The sequence below is a fragment of the Abrus precatorius genome, unplaced genomic scaffold (genome assembly GCF_003935025.1).
Source record: "Abrus precatorius isolate BTA unplaced genomic scaffold, Abrus_2018 Scaffold8, whole genome shotgun sequence".
NCBI classification, from domain to species: Eukaryota; Viridiplantae; Streptophyta; class Magnoliopsida; order Fabales; family Fabaceae; genus Abrus; species Abrus precatorius.
The window spans coordinates 15,926,633-15,954,042 of record NW_020874428.1 but is presented as its reverse complement, the minus strand read 5'-3'; the positions used below and the strand labels follow the sequence as shown (position 1 = coordinate 15,954,042).

At 32.9% G+C, this 27,410-nt stretch overlaps 2 protein-coding genes and 1 non-coding gene across 3 annotated transcripts; all 3 read left to right on the top strand.

Annotated features, from left to right (window-relative positions):
- The first annotated feature begins 1,406 nt into the window (after positions 1–1,406).
- On the top strand, positions 1,407–6,637 carry LOC113874309. The gene is made up of 7 exons (XM_027512544.1): positions 1,407–1,428; positions 1,976–3,018; positions 3,091–4,641; positions 4,753–5,042; positions 5,102–5,398; positions 5,654–6,099; positions 6,150–6,637. The coding sequence occupies exons 1-7, from the start codon at positions 1,407–1,409 to the stop codon at positions 6,635–6,637; spliced, it is 4,137 nt and encodes a 1,378-aa protein (XP_027368345.1).
- Positions 6,638–20,137: 13,500 nt separating this feature from the next.
- On the top strand, positions 20,138–25,620 carry LOC113847186 (filament-like plant protein). Its single transcript, XM_027476114.1, has 5 exons — positions 20,138–20,402; positions 21,091–21,250; positions 22,260–22,605; positions 23,040–24,928; positions 25,051–25,620. Exons 2-5 carry the CDS (start codon positions 21,095–21,097, stop codon positions 25,432–25,434), a joined length of 2,775 nt encoding a protein of 924 aa, XP_027331915.1. The 5' UTR covers positions 20,138–20,402; positions 21,091–21,094; the 3' UTR covers positions 25,435–25,620.
- Positions 25,621–26,853: 1,233 nt separating this feature from the next.
- TRNAQ-UUG lies at positions 26,854–26,925 on the top strand. Its single transcript has one exon. It is a non-coding gene; the product is annotated as a tRNA-Gln (tRNA).
- Positions 26,926–27,410: the final 485 nt, after the last annotated feature.

Sequence of the window (27,410 nt, the reverse complement as noted above, 5' to 3'; positions counted from 1 at the left end):
TAAGATACCCAAACAATATCTCAATAAATAATTTTTCTTCTTCTAAAGTAAAAGAAAATAAAATTGTTGTTTAGGGGTTAAATAAATATTTTTCAAAATTAAGATGAATTTGCACAATTAATTTAAGGTAACCATTTTTAAACAGACGTTGTAGGGTGCTAGTACCTTCCCTACATGTAAATAACTCCCGAACTCATTTTTGGTTTCAAAAATCGTATTATATTTAAGTTTTTCCAAGGTTTTTCTTAAAATAAACTTTGGTGGCAACTTCTCTGATATTTTTTACAACGTTTTTCGCTGTACCGTTGCGACAGATAGCGACTTCACTGGGGACATCTTTTAGAGAGTCAAGCCTTTGATAATTAATTGCGCAAATTTGTGTAATTTTGTTTCTATTTGCTTAATCCCTTTCTCTTTTCTTATTTATTATCTGAATTAATTGTATTATATTTCTTTTATTCGTGTATTTATTTCGTGCATGTATTTTTGTAACCTTGTTGTATATATTTTTCTTAATATTATTGTTTACCCTAAGATAGATGACTATTGATAATATGTGATATTCTCGTGTTGTTTAATTTTTGCAGCTTTTATTTTTGTTGAGTTGACAAGGTTTGTATGCTCCCTCACACACTACCACTTACACGTTCGTCACACACTTTGAGTGGGGCCCTATACCCAGGTCTAAGTATACCTAGGATTAAAGGGGTTATGTAGTAGTGTTATTTTGTATGCACGTCCTATTTGGCTATCATGAAAACCCTAGCTAGAGTTTGACCTTTTCTTGATGTCTCACATCTAGTAGACTCTCTACTGTTGTGGTCAACATCAAGGATTGGATCTTATCTCTAGTGACCTTTTAGGATTACAAGTCACCTTTGGTGAGTTTATACATGTAAAAGAAAGTCGTAAATCTTTAAGTTAGACCCTTTAAGTGACCCAAAATATGACACAAAGGGAGTATTTTTTTCCTTATCTACTCTTCTAGAAATCATATGAATTATTAGCACCTTAAAGTTTTAAATAAAAAAGAGATTTTATTACATTTTGGAATAATATAAAGGCTAGTGATTCACATTATTCTCTCAATTAATTTTTCTTACATCATCATCATTGCATTGTCACATGAAGCATTACCCTTTTAAGTATCAATTTAGATTTATCGAAAAAAAATAGTTCAAAAAGGACTTAAAAAGGTAATGATTCATATTGTTCTTGCATACATTATCACATATTTATTTCATTGATATAAGTGCCTTGCGAGTTATTGGTTCATTTAGAATCAACATTAATCTTTATTACCACTAGGACCTTGTGTCAATGAAACAGATAAAAGATTTTTCATCTATTTTTTTTTTTTGTATTTGTATGTTGAGGATCACAAAGTTTTTTAATATCTAAGGAAAATGGAAATTAATATGGGATCAAGTAGCAATGAGATGATATCACTTGAATTAAGAAAAATTTTATATTTTGATGTGGTTTATTTGATAATGATCCCACATTAATTATCGTTTAAAAGAAAAACTTAAAGATGTTCAACAACTGTGATGCTTTTTGACTGCATCATTTTTTTTATTGCATCACTCACAGAAAAAAAATTAAACAAATATAACGGGAAAATATTTTCTAAAGCATCCTTATAGAACTCACGCTCAAACAAGGATCATGGATGAGTTAGAGGAGCTTAATGAAGAACTGAGGAACAATGTCAATCAGCTGAAAGAACAGATGACACAGATCCTAGAGGCACTAAAGTCTTTAGAGAGAAGAACCATAGAGGGGACCCCTACTTAAGTACCTCCAGCACAACTCACTTCTACCTATCCACCAGGTTTTACCCTTACACAAGGACCATCTCAAGTTTTTCCTCCTCATGAAACAATGGTGCCTTTGACCTTGCATGTAGAAAGGCCTCCATAACAAGCTTTCAATCAACAAGATGTCCAATTTCCCCCATATGGCCTTCTCCAAGGTTATACGCCCCCGATAGCTGAGAACCCACCAAACATTGGCCAACCATCAAATCAACCCAATCCTGCACAACCTTCAGGTCCACAAATCCAACCAACCCAAACATCTATCCCATCATATGCTTACCCTAAAAATGCCCATCCCCAAGAAACTCATATACCCCACACTATACCTATCCCAAACCAACCGATCCACCACCAACCACAAATCACTAATCCTAGGCTTGATAGAAACCCAGCCATATCACCATTCCATTTCCATAAGACCTTAGAAGAATCTCAACCCAATTACTCAGAGGAGCACTTCCAATTTAGAGAAAAATTGCAAATATTGGAAGAAAGATTGAGAGCTATCGAGGGGAGCAGTTATGGCATTGGGGAAGCTGCGGATCTTTGCTTGGTCCCAGATGTGATAGTTCCTCCAAAATTGAAAGTGTCTGATTTTGATAAGTACAAAGGAATTACATGCCCAAAGAGTCATTTGATCATGTATTATAGGAAGATGGCATCACATGCTCATGATGATAAGCTACTAATTCACTTTTTTCAAGACAGTTTGATTGGAGGAGCTTTGAGTTGGTATATGCATCTTGAGCGTACTCGTATTCGCAGTTGGAAGGACTTGGCTAATGCTTTCCTAAAGCAATATAAGTACAACATTAATATGGCTCTTAATAGATTACAACTACAGAATATGTTAAAAAAGGAGGATGAGACTTTTAAAGAATACGCCCAGAGATGGAGAGAAGTTGTAGCTCAAGTGGAGCCCCCTTTGTCTGAAAAAGAAATGGTGGCTATGTTTATTGATACTCTCCAATCACCTTTCTATGATAAGATGATTGGAAGTGTTTCATCAAACTTCTCTAATATTGTGATTATCGGAGAAAGAGTGGAAGGAAGAATAAGGAGTGGTAAGATATTTCACAATTCTGGCGGACCCTCCAATTTGAAGAAATTTACAAATGGTCCACGAAGAAAAAAGGAGGGAGAGACTAATGTTATAACTTTTCACCCAAGAGAAGTTCCTTTCATCAGACCTAATCCTGTACCTTTTTAGTTCCAACCTACATTTCCTGCCCCTCAAATGTCTTACTCATATATCAATGTTGTTTCATAGAATCCAAGTCCCCAATCTTATCAGCCACGACCCTACCAACCCGCTCCGCCTACTTTTCCCATAGCACCACCCATGAGACCACCCCAACATTGGAACCAAAACCCAAATCTCAACCAAATAAGACCCCAAAACAATCAAGAAAGGAAGCAAGTTCAATGTGACCCAATCCCTATGTCTTACACTGAGTTAATACCTCACTTATTCCAAAGTTCATTAGTTGTACCATGTCCAATGAAACCTGTAGAACTGCCCTATCCAAGAGGGTATAACCCAAATGCTAAGTGCGAGTATCACGTTGGTAGCATTGGTCATTCGACAGAGAATTGTAGGGCATTAAAGTTCAAAGTGCAAGACTTAATTAATGCCAAATGGCTGAATTTCAAGGAGGATAATCCTAACATTAGGAGTAATCCCCTACTCAAGCATGGAAGACCATCAGTAAATGCCATCAGGGAAGAGTCTGCCCATGTTTTAAAGAGGAAAGTTGAAGACGTTACCACTCCTCTTAAGGTTATTTTTGTTGAGTTGTGCAAAGCTGACTTGATCAAGGGTTTTGTACATGAAGAAAATATGTGTCATTTGCACCCTAATGCATACCACTCCATTGAGGATTGTGAAGAATTCAAGCATGTTCTACAAACCCTAATGGAGAAGCATTTGGTCCAAATCGAGCACCCGAAAGAGAAAAATGAAGTTTTGACTGTTGATGAACAATCACTAACCTTCCCGAAACCTTTGGTCATTCATTACACCAAGTGTGTGGATACCCCAACTACCCATGGAACTAGACCCATCACTATACAAGTACCGGCTTCGTTCCCTTACAAGGACAACAAAGCAGTACCATGGAAGTATGATGTAAGGGTTTATGTCGACAATTTTAAGGAAAACCAAACACAAGGTGTCAATTCTAATACTCTCGTTGTCTTAAACATTGCTGGTGTTGGTGGGATGACCCGCAGTGGTCGTATTTATACACCTGAGGAGCTGAGAAAAGAGCGAACAAAAGAGATAGAAAGATCCTTAAAGGGGAAAGCCAAATTGGGCGAGTTTGAAGATGCTAACAAAGAGAAAATACCTGATATAAAAAAGACAGTGTCTGATGAAGAAGCTTGTGAGTTTTTAAAATTTATTCGGCAAAGTGAATATGAAGTTGTGGAACAGTTAAACAGAACTCCAACAGGGATATCTCTTTTATCGCTGTTGTTGAAATCTGAGCCACATAGGAGGACTCTTTTGAAAGTGTTGAATGAGGCTCATGTCAGCCATGATATCACTACCGACAAGTTTGGAGGCATTATTGGTAATATTGTTTCAAACAATTATCTCACTTTCGCTAATGATGAAGTACCTGCCGAAGGAATGGGGCACAATAAAGCACTGCATATTTCTGTGAAATGTCAAGATCACATTATTGCTAGAGTGTTTATTGACAATGGGTCTTCTTTGAACGTGATGCCAAAAGCAACATTGTCAAAATTACCTTGTGATGGGTTGCATATGAAACCCAGTGCCATAATAATAAGAGCTTTTGATGGAACAAGGAGAGAGGTCATTGGAGAAATTGAAATCCCAATCCAAATTAGTTCTTGCACTTTTCAAATTTTGTTTCAAGTAATGGATATTGCACCAGCTTATAGCTGCCTTTTTGGGAGGCCTTAGGTTCATTCTGTTGGAGTTGTACCATCCACATTATATCAGAAACTGAAGTTTATCATTGATAATAAGTTGGTGATTGTTTCTGGTGAAGAAGATGTGTTAGTGAATAAGCCTTCATCCACTCCTTACATTGAAGCTGCTGAAGAAGCTCTAGATACTTCTTTTCAAGCTTTAAAGATTACGAATGCTACATATGTTGGAGAGGGAGCCCTAATTGTAAAGCCTCAATTGTCTAATACATCCATAATGACAACTAAAGTCATGCTCGAGGAGGTTATCAATATGGATTTGGGGCAAGACAAACCACCACAAAAGCAGCAAAATGGTTACAACTCTATGAGAATAAGGATAGGTTTAGGTTAGGGTACATACCCACTAAGGCTGATAAGAAGAGAGTCATAGTGGAGAAGAAAGAAAGAAGATTAGTCAGGTTGGAGGGTAGAGAGCCTAAGACTGAAGGGGTCCCCATTTGTGATCTTCTGAAGAGCTTCTATAGTGCTGGATTTGAGTTTCAAGACTCAGTGGCTGCTGCTGATGTGGATATACCTGAAGAAGAGGTTGTGGACCTAGTTCGCACTTGTCCGCCGAACATAGAAGTTGGCAATTGGGAGATCATCGAGTTACCTGTGATTTTTAATGCTTATTCAAAGTAACCATTGAAACTAATCTTATTGTTTTGTCTGAAAGCTTTAGAATATTATTACTTTTTGAAAAGACTGGTATATGGTTTCTTTTTGTAATTTAAAATATCAGTTTGTTTTGTAAGTTGGGACACATGTTTCCTTTTAATTATATTTTTAAATGAAATGCAATTGAAATTCTCAGCAACCTTTTATGTCTTCTTTCTTTATTGCTTGAATCTTGTCGTTTATTTTCTTTTTGTCTCAACTCTCACACAATGCAGATCCGAAAGTGACATGTCTGAAAGTAATAGTGCTAATACTTCATCCACTAATTTTAATTGTCCCATTAATCAAGCTATCGAGGATGATAGTGATGTTGATTTATCCTCAGAATTTCTAAGATTGGTCGATCAAGAAGTGAAAGAGATCCAACCTCATGATGAACCTACTGAGACAATTAACTTAGGGACTGAAAATGATAAGAGAGAAATCAAAATAGGCATCCTCATGAAAAAACAAGAATGCGACAAGTTGATTAAACTCTTGCATGATTATAGTGATGTCTTTGCATGGTCTTATCAAGATATGTCAGGCCTAGATGTTGATATAGTCGAGCATAAATTGCCGCTGAAGCCAGAGTGTTTCCCAATTAAGCAGAAATTAAGGAGAATGAAACCTGAGATGTCATTAAAGATTAGGGAGGAGGTCAAGAAGCAATTTGATACAGGTTTTCTTGCTGTTGCCAAATACCCTCAATGGGTTGCTAACATTGTTCAGTTCCCAAGAAAGATGGAAAAGTTCAGATGTGTGTTGACTATCGGGATCTAAATAGAGCCAGCCCTAAAGAAGATTTTCCATTGCCTCATATTGATATGCTAGTAGATAATACAGCTCAACATTCATTTTTCTCTTTTATGGATGGTTACTCGAGTTATAATCAGATCAAAATAGCTAAAGAGGATATGGAGAAGACCACATTCATTACACCTTGGGGCACCTTTTGCTACAAGGTTATGCCTTTTGGTTCGAAAAATGCCGAGGCAACATATCAAAAGGCGATGATGACCTTATTTCATGATATGATACATAAGGAGGTTGAAGTCTATATGGATGATATGATTGCCAAATCAATGACTGAAGAAGACCATGTTGTAAATTTACATAAATTGTTTGAGCGATTGAGGAAATTCAAATTGCGGTTAAACCCTGCCAAATTTACCTTTGGGGTGAAATCAGGCAAGCTGTTGGGGTTCATAGTCAGTTAAAAGGGAATAAAGGTTGATCCTGATGAGGCAAAAACAATCATGGAAATGTCGCCTCCTCGCACTGAAAAGGAGGTTCGCGGATTTTTGGGGAGACTAAATTATATTGCTCGATTCATATGCCAACTAACTGCCACTTGTGAACCAATTTTTAAGTTGCAACAGAAAAATCAGTCGATGGAATGGAATAAAGATTGTCAAGAAGTTTTCGAGAAGATAAAGCAGTATTTACGAAATCCTCTGATACTAGTGCTGCCAGTGCCAGGGAGACTGCTTATTATGTATTTGTCAATGTAAGAAGGATCCATGGGATGTGTTTTAGGTCAGCATGATGAATCGGGTTGGAAAGAGTAGGTCATTTATTATTTGAGCAAGAAGTTCACTAATTATGAAGCTAGATACTCTTTGTTGGAATGAACCTGTTGTGCCTTGGCTTAGGCAGCTTGCAGGTTAAGGCAACATATGTTGAGTCACACGACTTGGTTGACATAAAAAATGGACCTAATCAAATACATCTTTGAGAAACCAGTCCTTACTGGAAGGATTGCTCGTTGGCAGGTCCTCTTGTCAGAATATGATATTGTGTATGTTACCTAAAAAGCAATCAAAGGCAGTGCTCTCGCGGATTTCCTAGTTCATCAATTGGTGAATGATTATTAGTCAATACAGTACAAATTTCCTGATGAAACTATAATGGCGTTGTTTAATGAGAAAGAATCTTCAGCAAAAGATGAATGGGTCATAATGTTTGATGGTGCTTCTAATGCACTCGGACACTGGATTGGGGCTATACTGATTTTCCCAGAGAAGCAATATATCCCGATCACAGCTAAATTATCATTCGATTGTACAAATAATATAGCTGAATATGAAGCATGTGTTGTGGGAATTCAAGCAACTATAAAGTCTAAGATCAAAATTCTCGAGGTGTATGGTGACTCAGCTTTGGTCATCCACCAGCTGAAAGGTGAATGGGAGACTTGCGATGCCAAATTGATCCCTTATCAAGCCTATATTAGAGAGTTGGTGGAGTATTTCAATGAAATTACTTTCCAGCATATGTCTCGTGAAGAGAATCAATTGGCTGATGCTTTAGCCACTTTATCTTCAATGTTTGTAGTGAGTCAAAAAGAAGACATATCATTTATAAAGATGCAACAACTTGATCATCCTGCCTATTGTCAAATGGTTAAAGAAGAATCTGATGGTAAACCTTGGTATCATGACATTAAAAATTTCCTAAAACACCAAAAATACCTATTAAATGATGTTGAAAATGACAAAAGGACATTGAGAAGGTTAGCAATGAGTTTCTTTTTGAATGGAGATATGCTCTACAAAAGGAATCATGATATGGTTCTTCTTAGATCTGTGGATGCCTTAGAAGCACGAAAGATCATGGAAGAGATTCATGAAGGTTCATTTGGGAGTCATGCGAATGGACATGCCATGGCAAAGAAGATTCTAAGGGCTGGATATTATTGGTTGACAATGGAGGCTGATTGCTTTCGTTACGTGAAGACATGTCATAAATGTCAGGCATATGCTGACAATATTAATGTTCTCCCAACAAATTTGAATGTCTTATTATCGCCCTGCCTTTTTCAATGTGGGGAATTGATGTTATTGGACCCATTGAATCTAAAGCCTCTAATGATCACCGCTTCATTCTAGTTGCTATTGACTATTTCACAAAATGGGTTGAGGTTGCTTCATATGCTAGTGTGACCCGAAATGTGGTGATGAGATTCATTAAAAAGGATTTGATCTGTCAGTATGGCCTCCCAAGCAAGTTGATAACAGACAATGGCACTAATTTGAACAACAAAATGATGAAAGAATTGTGTGACAATTTCAAGATTTGACATCATAATTCCTCTCCCTATCGCCCAAAGATGAATGGAGCAGTTGAAACAGCCAATAAAAATATTAAGAAGATCATCCAAAAGATGGTAGTGACATATAGAGATTGGCATGAAATGCTGCCATTTGCCTTGCATGGATACTGAACTTCAATTCGTACTTCAACTGGGACAACTCTATACTCTTTGGTATATAGAATGGAAGCAGTACTTCCTATTGAAGTCAAAATTTCCTCTTTAAGAGTAATAATGGAGACCAAATTGGAGGAAGCAGAATGGGTGCAATCTCGTTTTGATCAATTAAATCTCATTGATGGAAAACGGTTGAATGCGTTATGTCACGGTCAACTATACCAGAGAAGGATGAAGAAGGCTTTTGATAAAAAGGTTCGACTAAGAGAATTCAGTGAGGGGGATATGATGCTCAAAAAGATTTTGCCAATGCATAAAGATTATCGTGGCAAGTGGTCCCCGAATTATGAAGGACCATATGTGGTGAAAAAGGCTTTCTCAGGAGGAGCTCTAATCCTCACAAACATGGATGGACAAGATCTTCCAAACCTCATCAATTCTGATGCTGTAAAAAAAATACTATGCCTAAAAAAATAATTAAAAAAAAGAAAAAAAGAGAAAAAAGAAAAAAGAAAAAAGAAAACAACTCGCTAGGTTGAAAACCTAAAAGGGCGACCTAGGCAAAAGTTAGAGCGACCTGGTGAGTTAAAAATTTGAAAGAGCGGCTTAGGCAAAAATTAAGGTCAAATAAATACTACACTGAACTGAAAACCTAAAAGGGCAGTTCAGAAGGGGCACTGACTTCAGTCGCAAGAAAGGACTTCAAATCGAGAAATATGATTGACTAGAATACTAAACTGAGGCAATTTTGAGAGGTAGAAGTTGGATCAAATGGAAGATGAATTCAAAATACCATACTAGGTCAATTTTATTTGGCAGTTTTGTTAATGGATGATCAACTTACATGGGAGATTAGCATTGTTCATCTAGAAGACGTCACTTAATCAGCATAATACTTCGTTATTCTTGTAGTCATTCTGATCTTTTGTTTGATGTATTTGTTTTTCTATTATGTTGTAAGTCCTCTTTGTAAATTCACCATTTCTTTCAAAAATATTTATCCCTGACTTTTTGTCACCTTCCATTCAGCTTATATATACCACTTTATTTACTCAACTTCTTCAACAACATTAACCAACATTTTTATTGTCATTTCAATAATTATATACTAAAAGGAAACATCCAAACTATTAAAAGAGTAATAAGAAAATACGATTACAATAATAAGCTTTAAAAATCCATACAGTAAGTTTGATGAATCTCCTGATAAGTTCAGCGTGACAGAAGAAATTGACTCCTTATGACAATTAAAAAACAAATGGCAGTCCAATTTAATTGATGTCTTGCCCAGCTCATATTTCATGAAAGAATTGATCCTGGCCGAAGAACTTACTCATGCATGAACCTTGAGGTGCACGTTCTCATAAGGCTGAAAGTTAAAATTCCTTCCTAAAAAAAATAGTTTATTTTGATTTAATGTCTCATCACAACATTTGACTTCATCATGCAATAACTTTATTTTAAGTGTTAACAGTCATCTAGTTTGTGCAATCACATCATTACATTAGCATATATTTATTTTTATCCATTGTCACATTTTGAAGTTTAATTTAAATTCATTATTTGCCTCACAACCTTTATGTTCAATCCAAGTCTAGGATTTGACTTGGTACTTTACCTTTGATTGATCTCTTTATTTTTCTGTCTTACTTTTACTGTTAAAGTCCAGAGTCTGACTATCCTTTTATTTTCTTTTGCAATACAAAACTTGATCGACTTTCTTTACCTTTCTTGTCCAAGTCTCTTCACATTTTTGTCAAAGTCTAGAACCTGACTGGCATATTTTACTTTTCTGTCAAAGCTTAGAACCTGTCTAACACATTTCATTTCTCTGCCAAAGCCCAAAACCTGACTGACACATTTCACTTTTCTGTCAAAACCCAAAACCAAACTGGCACATTTTATTTTTCTGTCAAAGTCCAGATCCTAACTGGCACACTTCACTTTTCTGTTAAAGCTCAGAACCCGACTAACACATTTTACTTCTCTTTCATAGTCCAGAACCTGACTGACATTTTCCACCTTTTATCCAATTGTTTAAGCCCAGTATCTGCCTGGCAACCTTTGTTTTTAGTTAAAAGTCAATGTCGTCTCACCATTTCGTTTAACACAAATCGTCATAAATTATGACTTTGTCTAACAGTTGAGTGTTCATTATATTTGTCTTTGTATCCCTTGTACACCATGTTAGTTTCAGACAAAAATTGATTCACTTCTTTACTCAGTTCTCATCAACGCTAACTTCAAAATATCTCTGATTGATAGGAACTGAGTAAAGAGAGGCAACTGGGAATACCAATTTTTGCCTCTCCAGAATTACCTCCAAATTTTTAAAAAAAATAAAAATGAAATAATAAAATCGTTTTACAAATATAGAAATTTTTTGAAAAAAACAAGTTTGGCTCACGAAAACGGAAACCTGCAGTATACAAGCTTATACCCTAATATCAAAAATCGATTTAAGTATGAAAAAGGAAAAACTTAGATCTTTAGCATTTTGTATAAACCCTAAATGACCCACAAAAATACACAAATAAAAAATCTGGGAAGAGGAGGCAACGTCCCTTTGAGAGAGGAGCAATTTTTTGCAAATAGCAAAAATAGAGTTTTCAAGAAAAAAATATCTAAAGAAAAGGAGGAGGCGGAAGAAGAACAAGAGTCTTGGAGGAGATAAAAGTATTAAGAAAAAAGGGAAAAAGTTACATCGTTAAAGCTGTCGTTAACCACCATTGCAACTATTTTTTGGAAGTTAAACTTCATTACAGGTATGTTTTCTTTCTTTTTTCTTTTTGTATCTTCCCTTGCATTTTGAGCGATACGCTCCTTTTCACTGGTATTGTTTTTATTAAAACTGATGTGATTAACAACGAAAAGTAGTAGCCAATAAAAGTGAACCACCATGTGGAGCAACAAACAAATTCTTGGATGGTTATTTTATATATAATAATATTATTTTAGTATGTTATATATGTATATAATAAAAGGTGTTGGGATGTCGGATCAAAGATTTTTCTTCTTCATGTTCATTCAGTAAAGTATTATGGCTATTGACTTGATTAGGCTCAAGGCTCGGTGATCATAGTTTTTGTTTTTATTTGGATTATGCGATTTAAATTTGCTAAATGGAAGAATAATTTATCCTGACTATATCTAAAATCATCTGATAAAAAAAATAATATAAAATTTATTCTTTTTCTTTTTCTTTTTCTTTTTCTTTTCTAACAGTATTCATTTTATTATCTTTTAACAAATTTTTTTGTAAAAATCTTGTATTTTTAGTTCTTTTAATAATAATAAGAAGAAGTTTTATATCAATTGAAATATAGTGTTAATTTTAATTTATATAATTATATTATATTTGACTTGTATTCTTATTTGTAAAAGTTATTCCTTTTTATCAAGAATAATAAAAGATGAGTAGTGTAAATGTTAAAAAATGTCACATAATAATTCTCATGTCTTTATTTATATTTAATTTGTTTATTTTATGATTTTTTTATGGTATTATATAATTTTCAATAGTAATGCAATTTTGTTTACATTCATTTATATGTAATTTCGCTACTATAATGAGTTAAGATTGTTAATGTTTATTTTATCCATGTTTTGTGTAATATAAATTTATAATATATTATTATTTTTAATTAGTTGGATAATTATCTTAATAACCGACTAAGAGAATCTTTTTATTGTTAATATACTAATTGGTTAATTTAAGTTGAAGTTATTTTTATCAATACAACGATTTATAATGCTAATGTGTAGCAACTCTATCTTATGCATTATAAATTGTCAAAGTCTACGTGTACCTACGTTACCTAGACTTTAGGCAATATTAATTTATCATATGTTATTAAAAATTTAATTATCTTAATAATCAATCAAAATCTTTTCTCGATAATTACTATGTTACTAATCAACCAATTTAAATAGAATTTATTTTACCAACACAATAATTGATAATGCTAATATGTAGCGACTCTACCTTTATGCATTATAAATTGTTAAGATCAATGTGTACCAACGTTACCTTGGGTTCTATACAACATAAATTTATCATTAAATATATTTACTCTATTCATTAAATAAAATTAATTTCATATTTTAAATTTTCTTAAGTCATACTTTTTTAATTCTAAATTTTTTTAATAACTAAACATTTTCTCCTTTATTTATACAAATTTCTATAATATTGATGTGTAATTTACATTATCTTCGATTGTATAATAAATTATAAGAGATTTATGTATAGCTTAAGCTATCTTAAATTTTCTTTCAATATTAGTCATAATTAAAACTCAAATTCAAACGCTTTGTTTATGAATAAGATATTTTTAACGATTTGCAACATAGTTGTGTGATCTTCCTTCACCTTCTAAATTGTTTCTCGTAGGGTACATGTATAACCATATTATCTTGTATCCTAAATATTATAATTTTACGAAAATAATTTTAATCTCAAAATAAATCTCCTTTACTAAACTTATTTTAATTAACCAACTTCCTAATTTTTTTTAGATATAACTACGTGGCTTTGAGTTCTCCATTGCACCTGGAGATACGTAGGAGCAGGAACCATACCTGTTAAGTCAAAATAATTTTCAAAATAAATTTTCTCTTTTCTAAGACACTCAAACAATATCTCAATAACTAATTTTTCTTCTTTTAAAGTAAAAAAAAAAATTGTTGTTTAGGGGTTAAATAAATATTTTTTAAAATTAAAATGAATTTGCTCAATTAATTTAAGATAACTGTTTTTAAACGGACGTTGTAGGGTGTTAGTATCTTCCCTACACGTAAATGACTTTCGAACTCATTTTTGGTGATTGTATTATATTTAAGTTTTTCCAAGATTTTTCTTAAAATAAACTTTGGTGGCGACTCCTCTAATATTTTTGACAATGTTTTTCACCGTACCGTTGCGAGCGTCCGGTTGCGACAGTCTTAGTCACTTTAAAGTGAAACTCTTCCAGGCCTTGAAAATCATCTTTTCATCGTGGGGAGAATGAAGAACTTGCTCAATATAAATACAATTTCATTAGAAGAGATACAAGAAACAATATCTAATTACACTTAACTAAAATTAATTAACTGTTATTACCTTCTAATCTTTGACCCATTCCATCTTTGTATTCTTAGGCACATTCGCAAAACTTGTGTAAGGTGCATCAAACATCTTCTTAATGGTATCTGTCACTTGGTGGAGACCTTCCTGCAGTGGTATCCAACTTAACACACAATAAAAATAATATGATTATTATAACATTCATATCAAATAGAGTTATTAGCTATGTAGAAGGAGACTATGTGGCATATGTAGTCGGTAGTAAAGGAGACTGTGTGGTATGTGTAGTCGGTGGTGCAGACTGAGAAACTTGTTGTACTAAAGGGGAGGAGCAACATATTTAGGGTTGGACACCATGATAAACTGCTCTTGCCCCCTAGCCTGGGAGGTCTATACTGTAGTTAGTGTGAAGGTGGAAATCGGAGTGGTGGGTAAAAGAGTGTTGCCACGATTAGGACGCTAAGCAATACCTTTCTTACTTTTACCTGCCATATCTAAATTAAATATAATATATTTTTAGAGACTAAATACACAATGTTGTATCAACATTTTATTTTACATTACACAAATTTTTAATGTAAATTTTGGCAAAATCTTCCCTAATATATGAATATTTCCTTACATTTGTTTACACTTAATATAAAGATCTAAATTTCCTTCACACATAATCTATATATTATATAACAATCTATTAATCAATACATAAAAAACATACACATCATAATCCTAAACCGTCTAGAGCACATCCTCTTGTAACTTCACAAGATGCATATTCTATAATCTCCGCAAGTACAAACAATCCCACAACACACAGTAATCAGGTTCAGGGAATGACCTTTATGCCCATCCTTCAGTCATACAATCTCTAGTCCTATAACTCGATCTTAGAAATTTTAAGTCATTATTATACATCAAAAATTAAAACACTAAACTGATTAAAAATTAAAGTATTGTACTAGGAATAAAATAATGCAAATTATTTTCCAAATAAATGCTCCAACCACTCTCAAAGACCAAAAAACTAGTGATGCTGGAGAGAGAAAGAGAAAGAAGAAATAATGGAAACTAAGGAAGAAGAAAAAGGAGGCACGATTTTGATAAGTTTCGCACATTACAGAAAAAAATCCGTCTGTAAATTGTTTAATGAAACGGTGCATCTTACAAGTTCAATTATAGATGAATTTTTTCATTTGTAAATCCGTCAAAGACCATTACAAACGAAAAAATTTATCTGTAAATAGGCAAATAAAAAGTCAATAAAAATGGCCATATTTACAAACAAAAAAATTCATCTGTAACTCTCACTCCAAACTTCCTACTAATTTTCAAATTACAGACATAAAAATCTGTTTGTAATTCTGTCTATGATTTTTTGTGCCAAGTGGCAGGATGTATTACAGACAAAAAATACATATAGGTTTTATTTGTGTGTAATACAAATGGATTTACAAACAGATTTCTCTAAAAAAAAAATAATAGAATATCCATCTATAAATTTGTCTGTATTACAGACGGATAAAATTTGTCTATATTTTCTGTTTATATTCTAGTAGTGAATTTCCACAAATGCATATATACTCAAACATAATTTCATATAATTTTCTCCCTCAAATACACAATTTTCATGCACTGTTGTTCGGTGGACAAGTGTACCCATCAAAAAGTAATATAGGGTTCATAAATTAAGCTCTCGAAATTATCGTCCCACAAGGATTGTTTTCCAATTACTAAGAATTTTCTAATTCAATTGTTTGAACTTAAAGGATATGAGATTAATTAAAATAAGAATTTAATTATAAAATCAATTGTGAATAAAAACAAGTAACAACATACACGTCTTGGTTAAACTTATAGGAGAGGAACCTAGGGTATATGAGTTTTCTCATTCAATCCTTTATGTTACTTTTCTATTTAATTCTAAGTTCGATTTCCTTGTGATTACCAATAATTTATACAATTATTATAACTACCCAATGGTCATGAAATATTAACATGCTTTTCTCTAAACTAACATCCACAATGGTCATGCAAGACATTAATTCAAAAAAGCATAAAGCACCTATAAACTTGTTACTTTAATAAAAATTAGAAGAGAAAGATTGGTTTGATCTACCTAATCCTTTGTCTCATTTTATCCTATAGATCCACTAACTAATCAAGGTATGGTCGCCTAATGATATAATTAATTAGGATTATACAATTTTGTGCAATAAAATAAACACTAATCACAGACAAAAATCAAAGATAGATTCAAATTTTAAAATCTCATAAATTCATAAACAAGAATTCTCATGGCCCTAGCTATGAACTTAGTTACTCATACTAAAGAAAAGAACTGAAACATTCATGAACAAAACCATAATCCAAAGAAAATAGCAAACTGGAGATGAGATGAGTTTCTGGTCTTCAAGTATGGTCGCTCGAAGCTCGAAGTCCTGCTAAGAGTGTGTCAAAGGGTCGAGGGTAGGTTAGAGAGATCAGAGGTAAATCATAGAGCAAGGACAAAATATAGAATAGGATGCTTGAAGTCCCTTTATAATAGGGTTTGAAAATCCTAAAGGCTTTTCATTAATTGGGTTTACCGCAAATGAACATAGTCGTGCATAGGCTTAAAGTACTCCCATATTCGCTTCTAAGGTCTAGGCATATTAACTGTTGTGAAGCTCTATTTTATAATCAATTTGGGCCCAAAACGCGCTTAAACCCAACTATGGCCTTATACTAAACTACAAAATTAATATATAAATAAGTGCAAAACCCAAATAAAATAAAGGCTAAACATAAAATATATTAGATATAAAAACAGGCTTAAATACAGACTTATCAACTGTGATCACATATATTTAATGTCTCCAGCTCTTCATAAGCTCTTACACAGATAGGTAAATAGTCGTTTCTAATCACATGGACACGGATATAACTTATACAATAACAACCCTTTAGCAAAGGTATAGTCAAGAGTCTAATCAAGAAATAAGTGTGAATCCATGTGACACATTCACTCTCAGAGAAAAAGTTTATACACATACGTGAATGTCGTTCACCACCCTATATTTTTCTAAGATTTCTTAATCGTCTCCAAATTCTATACTTCCAATTTATCTTCGTAACTATTTATACTAATTCTTTTCATCACTTTGTACTATCATACACTTTCTTTCATCTTATTTTCACTATTTAGCTAAAAGAGATTGTGTTTTTAGTAAAACACTTCCAGATTAAGTCCATCTAATACACATATTATGAAATACAATACAATCATCTAAAACCAACCAAACATATATCATTAACCTTTCACAACAATTAAATATTATTCAATCATACATTTATTGGCAAAAAACAAATAATAGTATTCTCATGAGTACAAAATATACACTATGTTATAGTGACAAAATAAAGCTCTTCTTACCTTAAAATGAAGATTTAGGAAGGAGATTTGTGGAGAATATCATTCAAAGAATAAAGCTCTTCCTAAACATCACAAAATAGAGCACTTTTGAGGAAAACAATAGAAAATGAAGAGAAAGAACAGAGATTGAAAAACTAAGCTTTGAAATACTTACTTTGAGTCAATCAGATTAAACGTTCAAGTTCATATTCAAGAAATGATTGGGGTTTAAATGAGGTTTCTCTGAGGAAAGAAAATGAGAGTTCAAAGCGAAATAAGAGAAAAGGGTAACTTGGATTGTAATGCAAATTTTGAGTTGAAATCCCTTAAATACCCCTCAAATATGTGTGCTCTTGCTTGAGCAAGGTACCATCTTGTTTAGGCAAAAACATCAGACAATGATTTTTTAGGTTTCTTTTTTATATTTCGCCTAAGTAAGGGTCATTCTTGCCTGAGCGAGAAGGGGTATAGAGAACTATTCATTTTTTTGTGATTCCTCGTTTAAGTGAGCCCAATCTCGTCTGGACGAGAAGATAGTTGAGGCAACTTTATCATATCTCTCTTAGGTGAGGTTCATCTCACTTGAGCGAGAAAGCTCTAGAATCATTTGATTCAAAATGATTAGTCTCGCTTGAGTAAGACTCCTTGCAGCAAACTTCATTTAAGATTTTCAAATCAAAACACTATTCAATCATAATTAATAACAACAAACAATTAAAAAAAAAGAGAGAGTGTTACAATCTTCACTTTTTTTTTTTTTATCAAGCACTATCATTGCTCCATTATGTTATGTTGCCACCAATAGTCACCACCATAATTTTTATCTATGAATCATTGTCTCTATTGAGCATTTCATTTTGTAAAGATTAAAACTTGTCTTAAATCTTTTCTAAAAGTTTGTAAATCACTATGTTTCTTTTTTTTGAATGTAGAAAATAGAAAAATGAGAAGAAAGAAGAAGATAAAGAAGGAAAAAGAGTTAGAAAAATTAAGAGAAGTAGAGAAATAATAAGAGGAAGAAATTACGATACACGTAAACAAGAACATAAAGAAGATAACTAAATAATAATAATAGAAAATAACAAAAAAGAGTTACAACAACATTAAACTCAAATATTAATTATAACAACAATTCTAATAATGTTAATTACTATGATATTTTTATTTAGAATAAAATTAGTAATTTAATACATAAAATAAAAAATTATTAAACTAACTTTAATTTGGACGAAAAATACTCATAAAATACCTTACTTTTAATAATAGGATTATTATTTTAATATATAAAATCAATTTTAATTTAACTTTTTTTTCTAAATTACTTTACGTTAAATAATAAAATATGTATTATTTATCATATTTTATCAATGATATGGAATATAATTTGGGCTTTTTCATCATGATAAGACAATTTTAAAAAATAGTTATTCAAACAATTATTTAAAAACTAATTATTAAAATACCTAATTTAATTGTGTTTGAATAATATTTAACAAAATGAATAAGGACTATGCATAGAGACACATGACTCTAGTGTGTATCTCGTATTGGAAGGGTGTCAAATACTAGAAACACTACATGTTAAATCTTAGTGTATTGTTCTTTTTTATTTTATTCCACACATTAGAAATTTACTCATAATACATTTTAAATTCTACATTTTTGTATTGAAATTAAATTTATATTTTAAATCTTAATTTTTCTCTCATTTAGACCAAATTTTAAAATTTAAATTTAATTTCCCTCTCATTTTAACTAAAATTTGAAGTTAAAAGTTAAATTTCTCTCTGACTTCAACTAAAGTTTGAGATTAAAAAATTTGAAATTTAAATTTAAACATTAGTAAAATTAAGTTTTAAATTCAAATTTTAATTAATAAAAAAAATAAATTAAATTTGACTTTAAAATTTAAATCAATATAAAAAATTAAAGTAAAATAGAAGAAAAATTAAGATTTAAATTTCAACTATAGGACATATCTCAAGTCAGTTTCTAGTGAATAGAACAAATGAAAAAAGTCACACATGAGAATGTGACATATGTTATACTCTGATTTGTGGTGCATGTTCCTTTTGCTCAATATTATCTAAACATAGTTAAAAATCCACTCAACTTAGTAATTAATTCTTAAATAATACTATGATTTTATAATTATCTTATGATCGAAAATTCATGAGATTTAAGTAATTTAAATATTACTATTTGTTTCCTTCTTAGATTTATTTATTTATAGATAATAGATTTGACACCCACAATATCAAGACGAGACAGCTTTGTTGTATAGTGAAGTGAAGAGAGCAGGTAACATTTTCATTGGCTAGCTAAGTCTCAATTTGTTAAGGAAAATGACATGAACGCAATTAGCTGACCCTACATTTTCCTCTCAAAGTTCACACTCTACCTTTTAAATTTTGGAGTGAAATAGATACATTTCATCTGTTTCAAGGAGAAAAAGTTTTACCAAACTCTGTGATGAAGCAAACAAACAAGCACAAAATGCTACTAATAATTAAAATAATTTTAATAAATATCTTTAAGACATTAATTAAAATTTTTAAAATAATTTTTTAGGAAAACATCATTGACACACTCCATCATATATTTTATTTATAGATTACTTCTGAAAAGGTTTTAGTGGTGTTTTTCGTGAGGTAATTTATATTTTATATAAAATATGTATTATTTTAATATACCAACGAAAATTGAAATAAAAACAAAAAAAGAAAACAGAGTTGGCATTATAGGTTTGGTGGACAGAGAGAGACACAATAATAAGAAGGGAAACGGAATGGACAATGAATGACTACTAGGCTTGTCCTGATCCATGGGCGGGAACAAGAGAAGCTCAATTTCAAATTATTCAATTATAAATATAAATAACGTTTTCGTTATAAAGCTGAAAAAGTGTTTTTGTGGTCACACACCCCACAAACGCACCCTTGAATTTCACAACTCTGACACATTTACAATCACATGGCCCTCTAATTTATTTATATTTAAAAATGAAAATGAAAAAGAGAAGCAATAAAACAAGAAATGGAAGCCACTGTTTTTTCAATAACCCAAACCCAATCCATTCATTGTCTGTTACGGAGCTGTTGCTATGTGAATGCTCACTGTTACTGACATTCTACAGAGTTTTTGCTTCCCCTTTTTTTTGTTGTTTTCCTTTATTGGTCTCATTTAATACCTTTGTTCCTTTTCTTCTACTCTCTTTAATCTCTCTATTCTGTACTCCGAGCCCTTCTTTGGCCTCCATTTATTGTTTCCTTCCAGCTATTTTTCTAGTTGGTTTGTCTCACTTGGCCTATCTGGTTGAAGGTATTTGATCATTTTTTTTCCTTTCTCAGTTGAAGACTTCTCTGATTGTAAAGAAAATGTTTTTTTTTTTTTTAATGCTTTTGGGTTTTTTAGTATTTATTGGAGTGTTTTGGGAATGTTTGAGGTATTTTTAGTTGAATGGCTGAAATGGGTAGGTCATGTTTTAGGATCTTTTTCATTTGGGAATTGGGTGTGCTCCAGTTTTTATTTATTTTTGTAAACCTGTTTTCTGCAGCCAGCTACTGTTTTATTCCCTTGTCTGGGTCAGTGAATGTGCTGCAAAATGTTGTGTAGCGATTGGATTTTGAATTTCAACTTTGTGAAGGAAAAAGGGGTCTCAATGATGTTTCAAGAACTGTGGGACTTTGTCCATGATAATGGAGCGAAAAGGTTTCTTGTTTTAATTTTATAATCTGTGTGTTTATAAGCAAAGCTGGTGGGGAATGCTCAGCAAAGTTATCTTTTCTTTTCTTTATTTTTTAAATTTTTTTGAATCACTAAGTTGTTAAAAGAAGTGTGTTTTCTGGGTTAGGGCATGTAGGTTGGAGTGTCTGTTGTGTAACAAGCTGAAAACTTGGCTTCAACTTGTTCATGTTTTTCTCTTCATTATAGTATTGAACATCTTGAAGAGGATTTTGTTGTGGGTTTTGACTGAGGTTCTGAGCATTTTGGGTACTATTGTCTGCAGATGAATGCCCCTCAATTTTCAAGCTAATGTCAAATTGTTAGACCCAATGATGGATAAGAAGCGGTGGTTATGGAAGAGGAAGTCTTCTGAGAAGAGCCCTGGTGAAACTGAAAGTTCAGGATCTGTTTCTTCTCATTCTGAGAGGTTCTCAGATGAACAGGTATGACAAACAATCTGGAATCAATAGCAAAATGGGGTGCCTAATCTAATACTTGTTTAGCATTTGGCTGCTTAACTTTTTTGAACTTTTCTGATAGCTCATAAACACTGGTCACAAGATTTGGATTTACATTTGACTACTTTTTGTATGCTGAACATGAGATTCCTTACTTGTTAGCAGATAAAGTTAATCATTCACTTACTGTCAAACTAAGACTATTTTGTTTTTTGTTGTTGTATTCTTCCTTCTTTTCTGTTTTTCTGTAATTCAATATCCTAATGGGAGATGAGTATACACATAAGTGTGCTCATAAGTCTTTGCTAAGCTTTGTTTTGAATCTTGTATCATCATCACTCATTGGTATAATTTTTGGGAAAATGAGTGACAACTGACTAAGGACTGGAAGAGTTGTCATTAATTAATATGTTCTTTCAATAAAACCAGGTTCCTCAAATAAATTTTCTCCCTAGAATATTTCAGGTTGAAGTTATTTATTTAATGATGGCAACATGATAATAACTGAGGATGAAGCTTAAAGGGTATTTATCTCAGCTTCTTTTGGTTAGTCTTCCATGTGAAAAAAATATATAAATAGGTTTCTGTTTCTTTTTTGGCATACATTGTTTGAACAAATGATCTGAAGACATAGATAATTGATTATTCAAGTTTTATGTAGCCATTTTGAAATTCACACGTTGTACATCCTGTATTTAGTAGCTGTTCTAAAAGTGGATCCATAGTGGTGGAGTGGCCGAAGTTAAGTGCATGCAATAATACATTTTAACAACTTGTGTTGATCATTACTCATTGGTCTTAAGTCAACCATGAGTATCATATCTTTTATGCCTTCTCCTCCTGGAAATTGACTTGTGATCCTGCTAGATTCAGCATGTAATGATCCTGTTGCTGCACATTCCATGAACAGAACAAAGTTTACCGTCTGTTTTTATTCTTCTTTTTTGTCATATTGATAAGTCTAGAATTTTGGTGTTTTGAAACTTGAAAACAGGAGGCATTAAAGGATTCTCCTAACGGAAGCAATCAGTCACCTGATGTCACCTCAAAAGCTGTGGCCTATGCTGAAGATGGTAATCATAGTTCACTTATCAATGCACAATTGCCTGAAGAAGTCACCTCTACACCTGAACCTACTACAGACATCATAAATGATGGTTCATTAGACTTGGAGAATGATGAAAATGGAAAAAATGAAAATATAAAAAATGTACAAGAAAATGATATAAATGATGGGTTGAAGAATATGTCAGAGAAGCTGTCTGCTGCACTTGTGAATGTCAATGCCAAAGAAGACTTGGTTAAGCAGCATGCCAAAGTCGCTGAAGAAGCCATTGCAGGTACTAATGCTGTAACTAATAAGTACATTCCTCTATTGCTTTCCTTAATTTTCAGAAGAAGCCACTGATTATTCTTTATTGTTTATGATTCCATTCTTTCTTTGATTTACATTGATGTCGTGAGACTTGTTCATATCAAACAATGCATCAGCTGATACTGATTTTTGACCATCCAGTAAGTTCCTCCTCATAGAAGAGGGTTAGAAGTTAGGTAGGGTTTATAGAAATTAAAAGTCAAATTGCATATGAATTCTCTTAAGAGTCTCAGGTATATTCGATCAATGAGGCTTATATGAGATCTATCAGAACACTTACATGCTGACTCTGGCATAATAGTTATCTCCTTCATTGGTTTCTTGGTATATTTATGTTCCTTCTCTTTCTCTGACTCCCTCTTTAGACCGTCTCTTAATTGGGCATTTTCATTAACTTAGGCTGGGAAAAGGCTGAAAATGAAGTGGCAGTTTTAAAGAAGCAACTTGACGCAGTCATTCTCAGGAATTCAGCTCTGGAAGATCGAGTCACCCATCTAGATGGAGCACTTAAGGAGTGTGTTAGGCAGCTAAGACAGACAAGAGAAGAGCAGGAAGAGAATATCTATGATGCTGTTGCAAAAAAGACTCAAGAATTGGAATCAGCCAAAATGAAACTTGAGAGCAAGCTCATCGAGCTCCAGAACAAATTAGATGCTTCAGAAGCCAGATCTTCTGTTGACTTTGATTTGTATCAAAAGGTTGAATGCTTGGAGAAAGAGAACATGGCTCTCAGGCATGAGATCTTAGTGCAATCAGAAGAGCTGGAAATCAGAACAATTGAGAGGGATTTAAGCACACAAGCTGCTGAGACGGCCAGCAAGCAACATTTAGAAAGCATCAAGAAAGTAGCCAAACTTGAAGCTGAGTGTCGGAGACTGAAAACCATGGCTTCTAGAGCTTCAGTAGTTAATGATCACAAATCCATTGCTCCATCCTCATTTAGTGTCGAATCTCTAACAGATAGTCAATCAGACAGTGGAGAGCGGCTTAATGCCACGGAGATTGATACCCAGAAGATGAATGGCTCAGAACCCAACAAGTGTGAGCCAAGTTGTTCTGACTCATGGGCATCTGCACTAATTGCTGAACTTGATCAGTTCAAGAATGAAAAGTGCAGACAAACTCCATCCAGTTCTGTTAAAATTGATCTGATGGATGATTTTCTTGAAATGGAACGACTTGTTGCATTGCCCGAGACTAAAAACAAAAGCTTTGTTCAGGAGTCAGTCGTTGCCAATCAATGCATTGAGAGAGAAAGCTCTCTAAGAGTTGAGTTTGAGATCATGAATCAGCAAATGGATGAGTTAAAAGAAAAGTTAGAAAGGGTAGAAGCGGATAAAGCTGAACTAGAGATAGCTTTGATGAAAAGTGAAGAGTGTATTGAGGAGTCACAACTTCAGTTGAGGGAATCAGAAGAGAAACTGGAGGAGTTGCAAAGAGAGCTAGAAAATGCCTACAAATCAAAGCAAAGGGTAGAAAATCACCTAATGAGCATGGTGGCTGAGGCTCAAACACTATCTGCAAAGGTTGACTTATTAGAAGCTGAGGTCGATAAGGAGAGGGCTGTGTCAACTGAAATTGCAATCAAGTGTAATGACCTGGAGGAAGAGTTAGAAAGAAAATCTGCAAAGGTTAACTTATTAGAAGCAGAGCTTGATGAGAAGAGCCATGTGTCAAATGAAATTGCAATTAAGTATAATGACTTGGAGGAAGAGCTAGAAATCAAATCCACAAAGGTTGAGTTGTTAGAAGCAGAGGTTGCTAAGGAGAGGGCTGTCTTAGATAAAATTACAAAAATGTGTAAGGACCTGGAGGAAAAGCTAGAAAGCAAATCTGCAAAGGTTGAATTATTAGAAGCTGAGGTTGATAAGGAGAGGGCTGTGTCAGATGAAATTTCAATGAAGTGTAAGGGCATGGAGGAAAAGCTAGAAAGCAAATCTGCGAAGGTTGACTTGTTAGAAGAAGAGGTTCATAAGAAGACAGCTACTTCAGAAGAAATTGCAATGAAGTGCAAGGACCTGGAGGAAAAGCTAGAAATTAAATCTGCAAAGATTGACCTGTTAGAAGAAGAGGTTCATAAGGAGAGAGCTACTTCAGAAGAAATTGCAATGAAGTGCAAGGACCTGGAGGAAAATCTAGAAATTAAATCTGCAAAGATTGACCTGTTAGAAGAAGAGGTTCACAAAGAGAGGGCCACTTCAGAAGAAATTGCAATGAAGTGTAGGGAATTGGAGGAAGAATTACTCAGGTCAACAGCTTGTTCATATGGAGAAAAGAAGATCAAGCAGGTTGGTCATCATTGACATCTACATTAAAGATTTTATCATTTATCTGACTTACAAAATAGCAAGGAATTAGTTATATACTTCCTAAACAACTCATGTAATGCATATGATCTTTTGTGTGCCAGGAGGACCTAGAACTCGCAGCTGGAAAGCTTGCTGAGTGCCAGAAAACAATAGCATCTTTGGGAAACCAGTTAAAATCTCTGGCTACACTGGAAGATTTCCTTATTGACACTCCTAGCATTCCTGCAAGTCCATCACTCATTGCTCAAGCTGGGGGAGAGATGTGGAAATTGCATTCAAATGGCACATTTTCACCCAAAAGAGATTCCACTTCTTCAAGGTTGCCTGATGCTAACTTAAACAAAAATGAAGAAACCTCACCACCTTCATCATCTTCATCCACTTCCTCGACAGCCTTGCCAAATCATGTCAGTTCCGAGAGGAGTCGAAATGGCTTTGCAAAATTTTTCTCTAGAACCAAGAGTGGAATCCGGCTAGAAATTTAGCTAGGATATAGTGATTTAACCATTAGCAAAATTCATTCTTTTCTCAAGTTGTAGAACAGACTGGTCTTGTGTCATTCAAGGGGAAGGATTTGATATCACTCAATCGGCATCAGTTAAATCATTTTTTAGCTCTTGTGCAGGGTTTATGTCTTCTGACATTTGAATCAAAGATCAAATTTTGAATGCCTCTCGTTGTGTTTTGGTGTCTCTAATATGACTCACAAGTTGCAAAAAGTATTAGATTCTTCGCCACTACCCTGCCAATCCTAAAATCTAAAACTCAATTGAAAGGTTAATGTTAAGTAATAACAATGCCATTACTTCGCAATCTGCTCGGAACTGTCCCACATGATCTCATGGGTGTTGGATATGAAATGTGACATTTTAACTGCATAGCCTTACTATTTTCTTTTCCTTTTGACCTTTCTACCTGACCAAATACGCTGTAACATGAAAACTGGAATGTTTCTCGTATATTGTATGGTTATTACTAAATTTAAATAAATTTTTAAAATTTTATTTTATAAACATTATTAAATGTTATATATTTAAAACAAATAAATATTTTAACTATTAATAATAAATATGTTATTATGTTAAATAAGATTTAATTAAAGTGACTTAATTTTTCAAATTTTAAAATAAATTATAAAAAAACTAAAATACAAATTTGATTAAAAAAGAACGAGAAGAAAATTTGCAGTGTTTTCTCCTTTCTTTTATATATATTAACACATTTCGGGGGGAAAGAGGCTCGAACTCTCGACATGACTCAGAAGCTACGAGACCTACGCGCTAGCCAACTGCGCCACCACTCCTGTTTGAGTTCCAACATATCGTCCTATAAGTAAACACATAAATAGGCATAATTCGAATTTTAATATTTTTAGTTCACATTAAGTTTTTATAATTTTAAAAAAAAATTCTCAAAATTTTATTCAATAATTAATAAAAATAAATACTTTATTATATTATATTTACATATTAAACATATATAGATATTACACTTTTAATATACTTTTATTAATTATTACATGATATTTTAGGATAAAGTACTTAATTTAAACAATTAAAAATATAGAAAAACTGAAGTTAAGTTATTAAATTAAAAGAAACTAAAATTAGGAGTAGATTAAAATATAGAAACCAAAATTCAATAGAAAAGAAGTTAATACTGTTCTTTTTCACAAAATTGATTGGAGAATGTTGGGACGAAAGTATAAAGTTTGCCATTTTTTAAAGAATAAAGCTATGAATAGTGTTAAATATACAGATAAAGTCTACAAATAAACAGATCTTACAATTATTTATTTATTTATTTTTAATTTATGGATGAAGTTTTCATCACTTCATCCACCCTCCAAAATAATTCTGCTTTTCATTTTCCATTAGAATTTTATAGTCTATGCTCTCGACATTGGTTCCATGGTGTAGTGGTTAGCACTCTGGACTTTGAATCCAGCGACCTGGGTTCGACTCCCGGTGGGACCTTTACCCTAGTTTGAGGTAACATTAATGATACACGGTTGAGTAGTTTATATTTAAGCATTTTTTTATTTTTATTTTTTTTGCTTTTCAAGCACACAAAATGTCTTTAATTATATGTCAATTTATTATATATATAAAAATAAGATTTTCATCTTAAAATTTATAATGATTAATCTCAAATGCTATGAATTTGACATGGCAATGCATATCTATTCTTAACACCCATACTATGGTAAGAGGATTCCAATTTTTTTTTCCTATACATTTTTATGTTATGCATGGAAATGCTATTTCATTTGACCTAGATGGCAGGGGATAATAAGTTTTCGAAACCAATTCAGATCGGTAGATGTAGTCCTAGTCTTGTTTAAAATACTAATGACAAAAAAATAAGTGATTTTTTATTAACAACTTGTTAGAATGATTTCATAATAATATTTTTGTTAGAAAACCCTGACAAATTGGATATAATTGCAGTATGAATTTTG

Excerpts from the sequence above, each read along its gene's own strand:
- LOC113874309 (XM_027512544.1), top strand. The coding sequence starts at position 1,407 with ATGGAAATTAATATGGGATCAA. Across the intron at positions 1,429-1,975 it reads GGAAATTAATATGGGATCAA|GTTATACGCCCCCGATAGCT; the intron begins GTAGCAATGAGA and ends GCCTTCTCCAAG. Across the intron at positions 5,043-5,101 it reads GTTATCAATATGGATTTGGG|GTTTAGGTTAGGGTACATAC; the intron begins GCAAGACAAACC and ends GAATAAGGATAG.
- LOC113847186 (XM_027476114.1), top strand. The coding sequence starts at position 21,095 with ATGCCCCTCAATTTTCAAGCTAATGTCAAATTGTTAGACCCAATGATG. Across the intron at positions 22,606-23,039 it reads CGCTGAAGAAGCCATTGCAG|GCTGGGAAAAGGCTGAAAAT; the intron begins GTACTAATGCTG and ends TCATTAACTTAG. Across the intron at positions 24,929-25,050 it reads GAGAAAAGAAGATCAAGCAG|GAGGACCTAGAACTCGCAGC; the intron begins GTTGGTCATCAT and ends TTTGTGTGCCAG.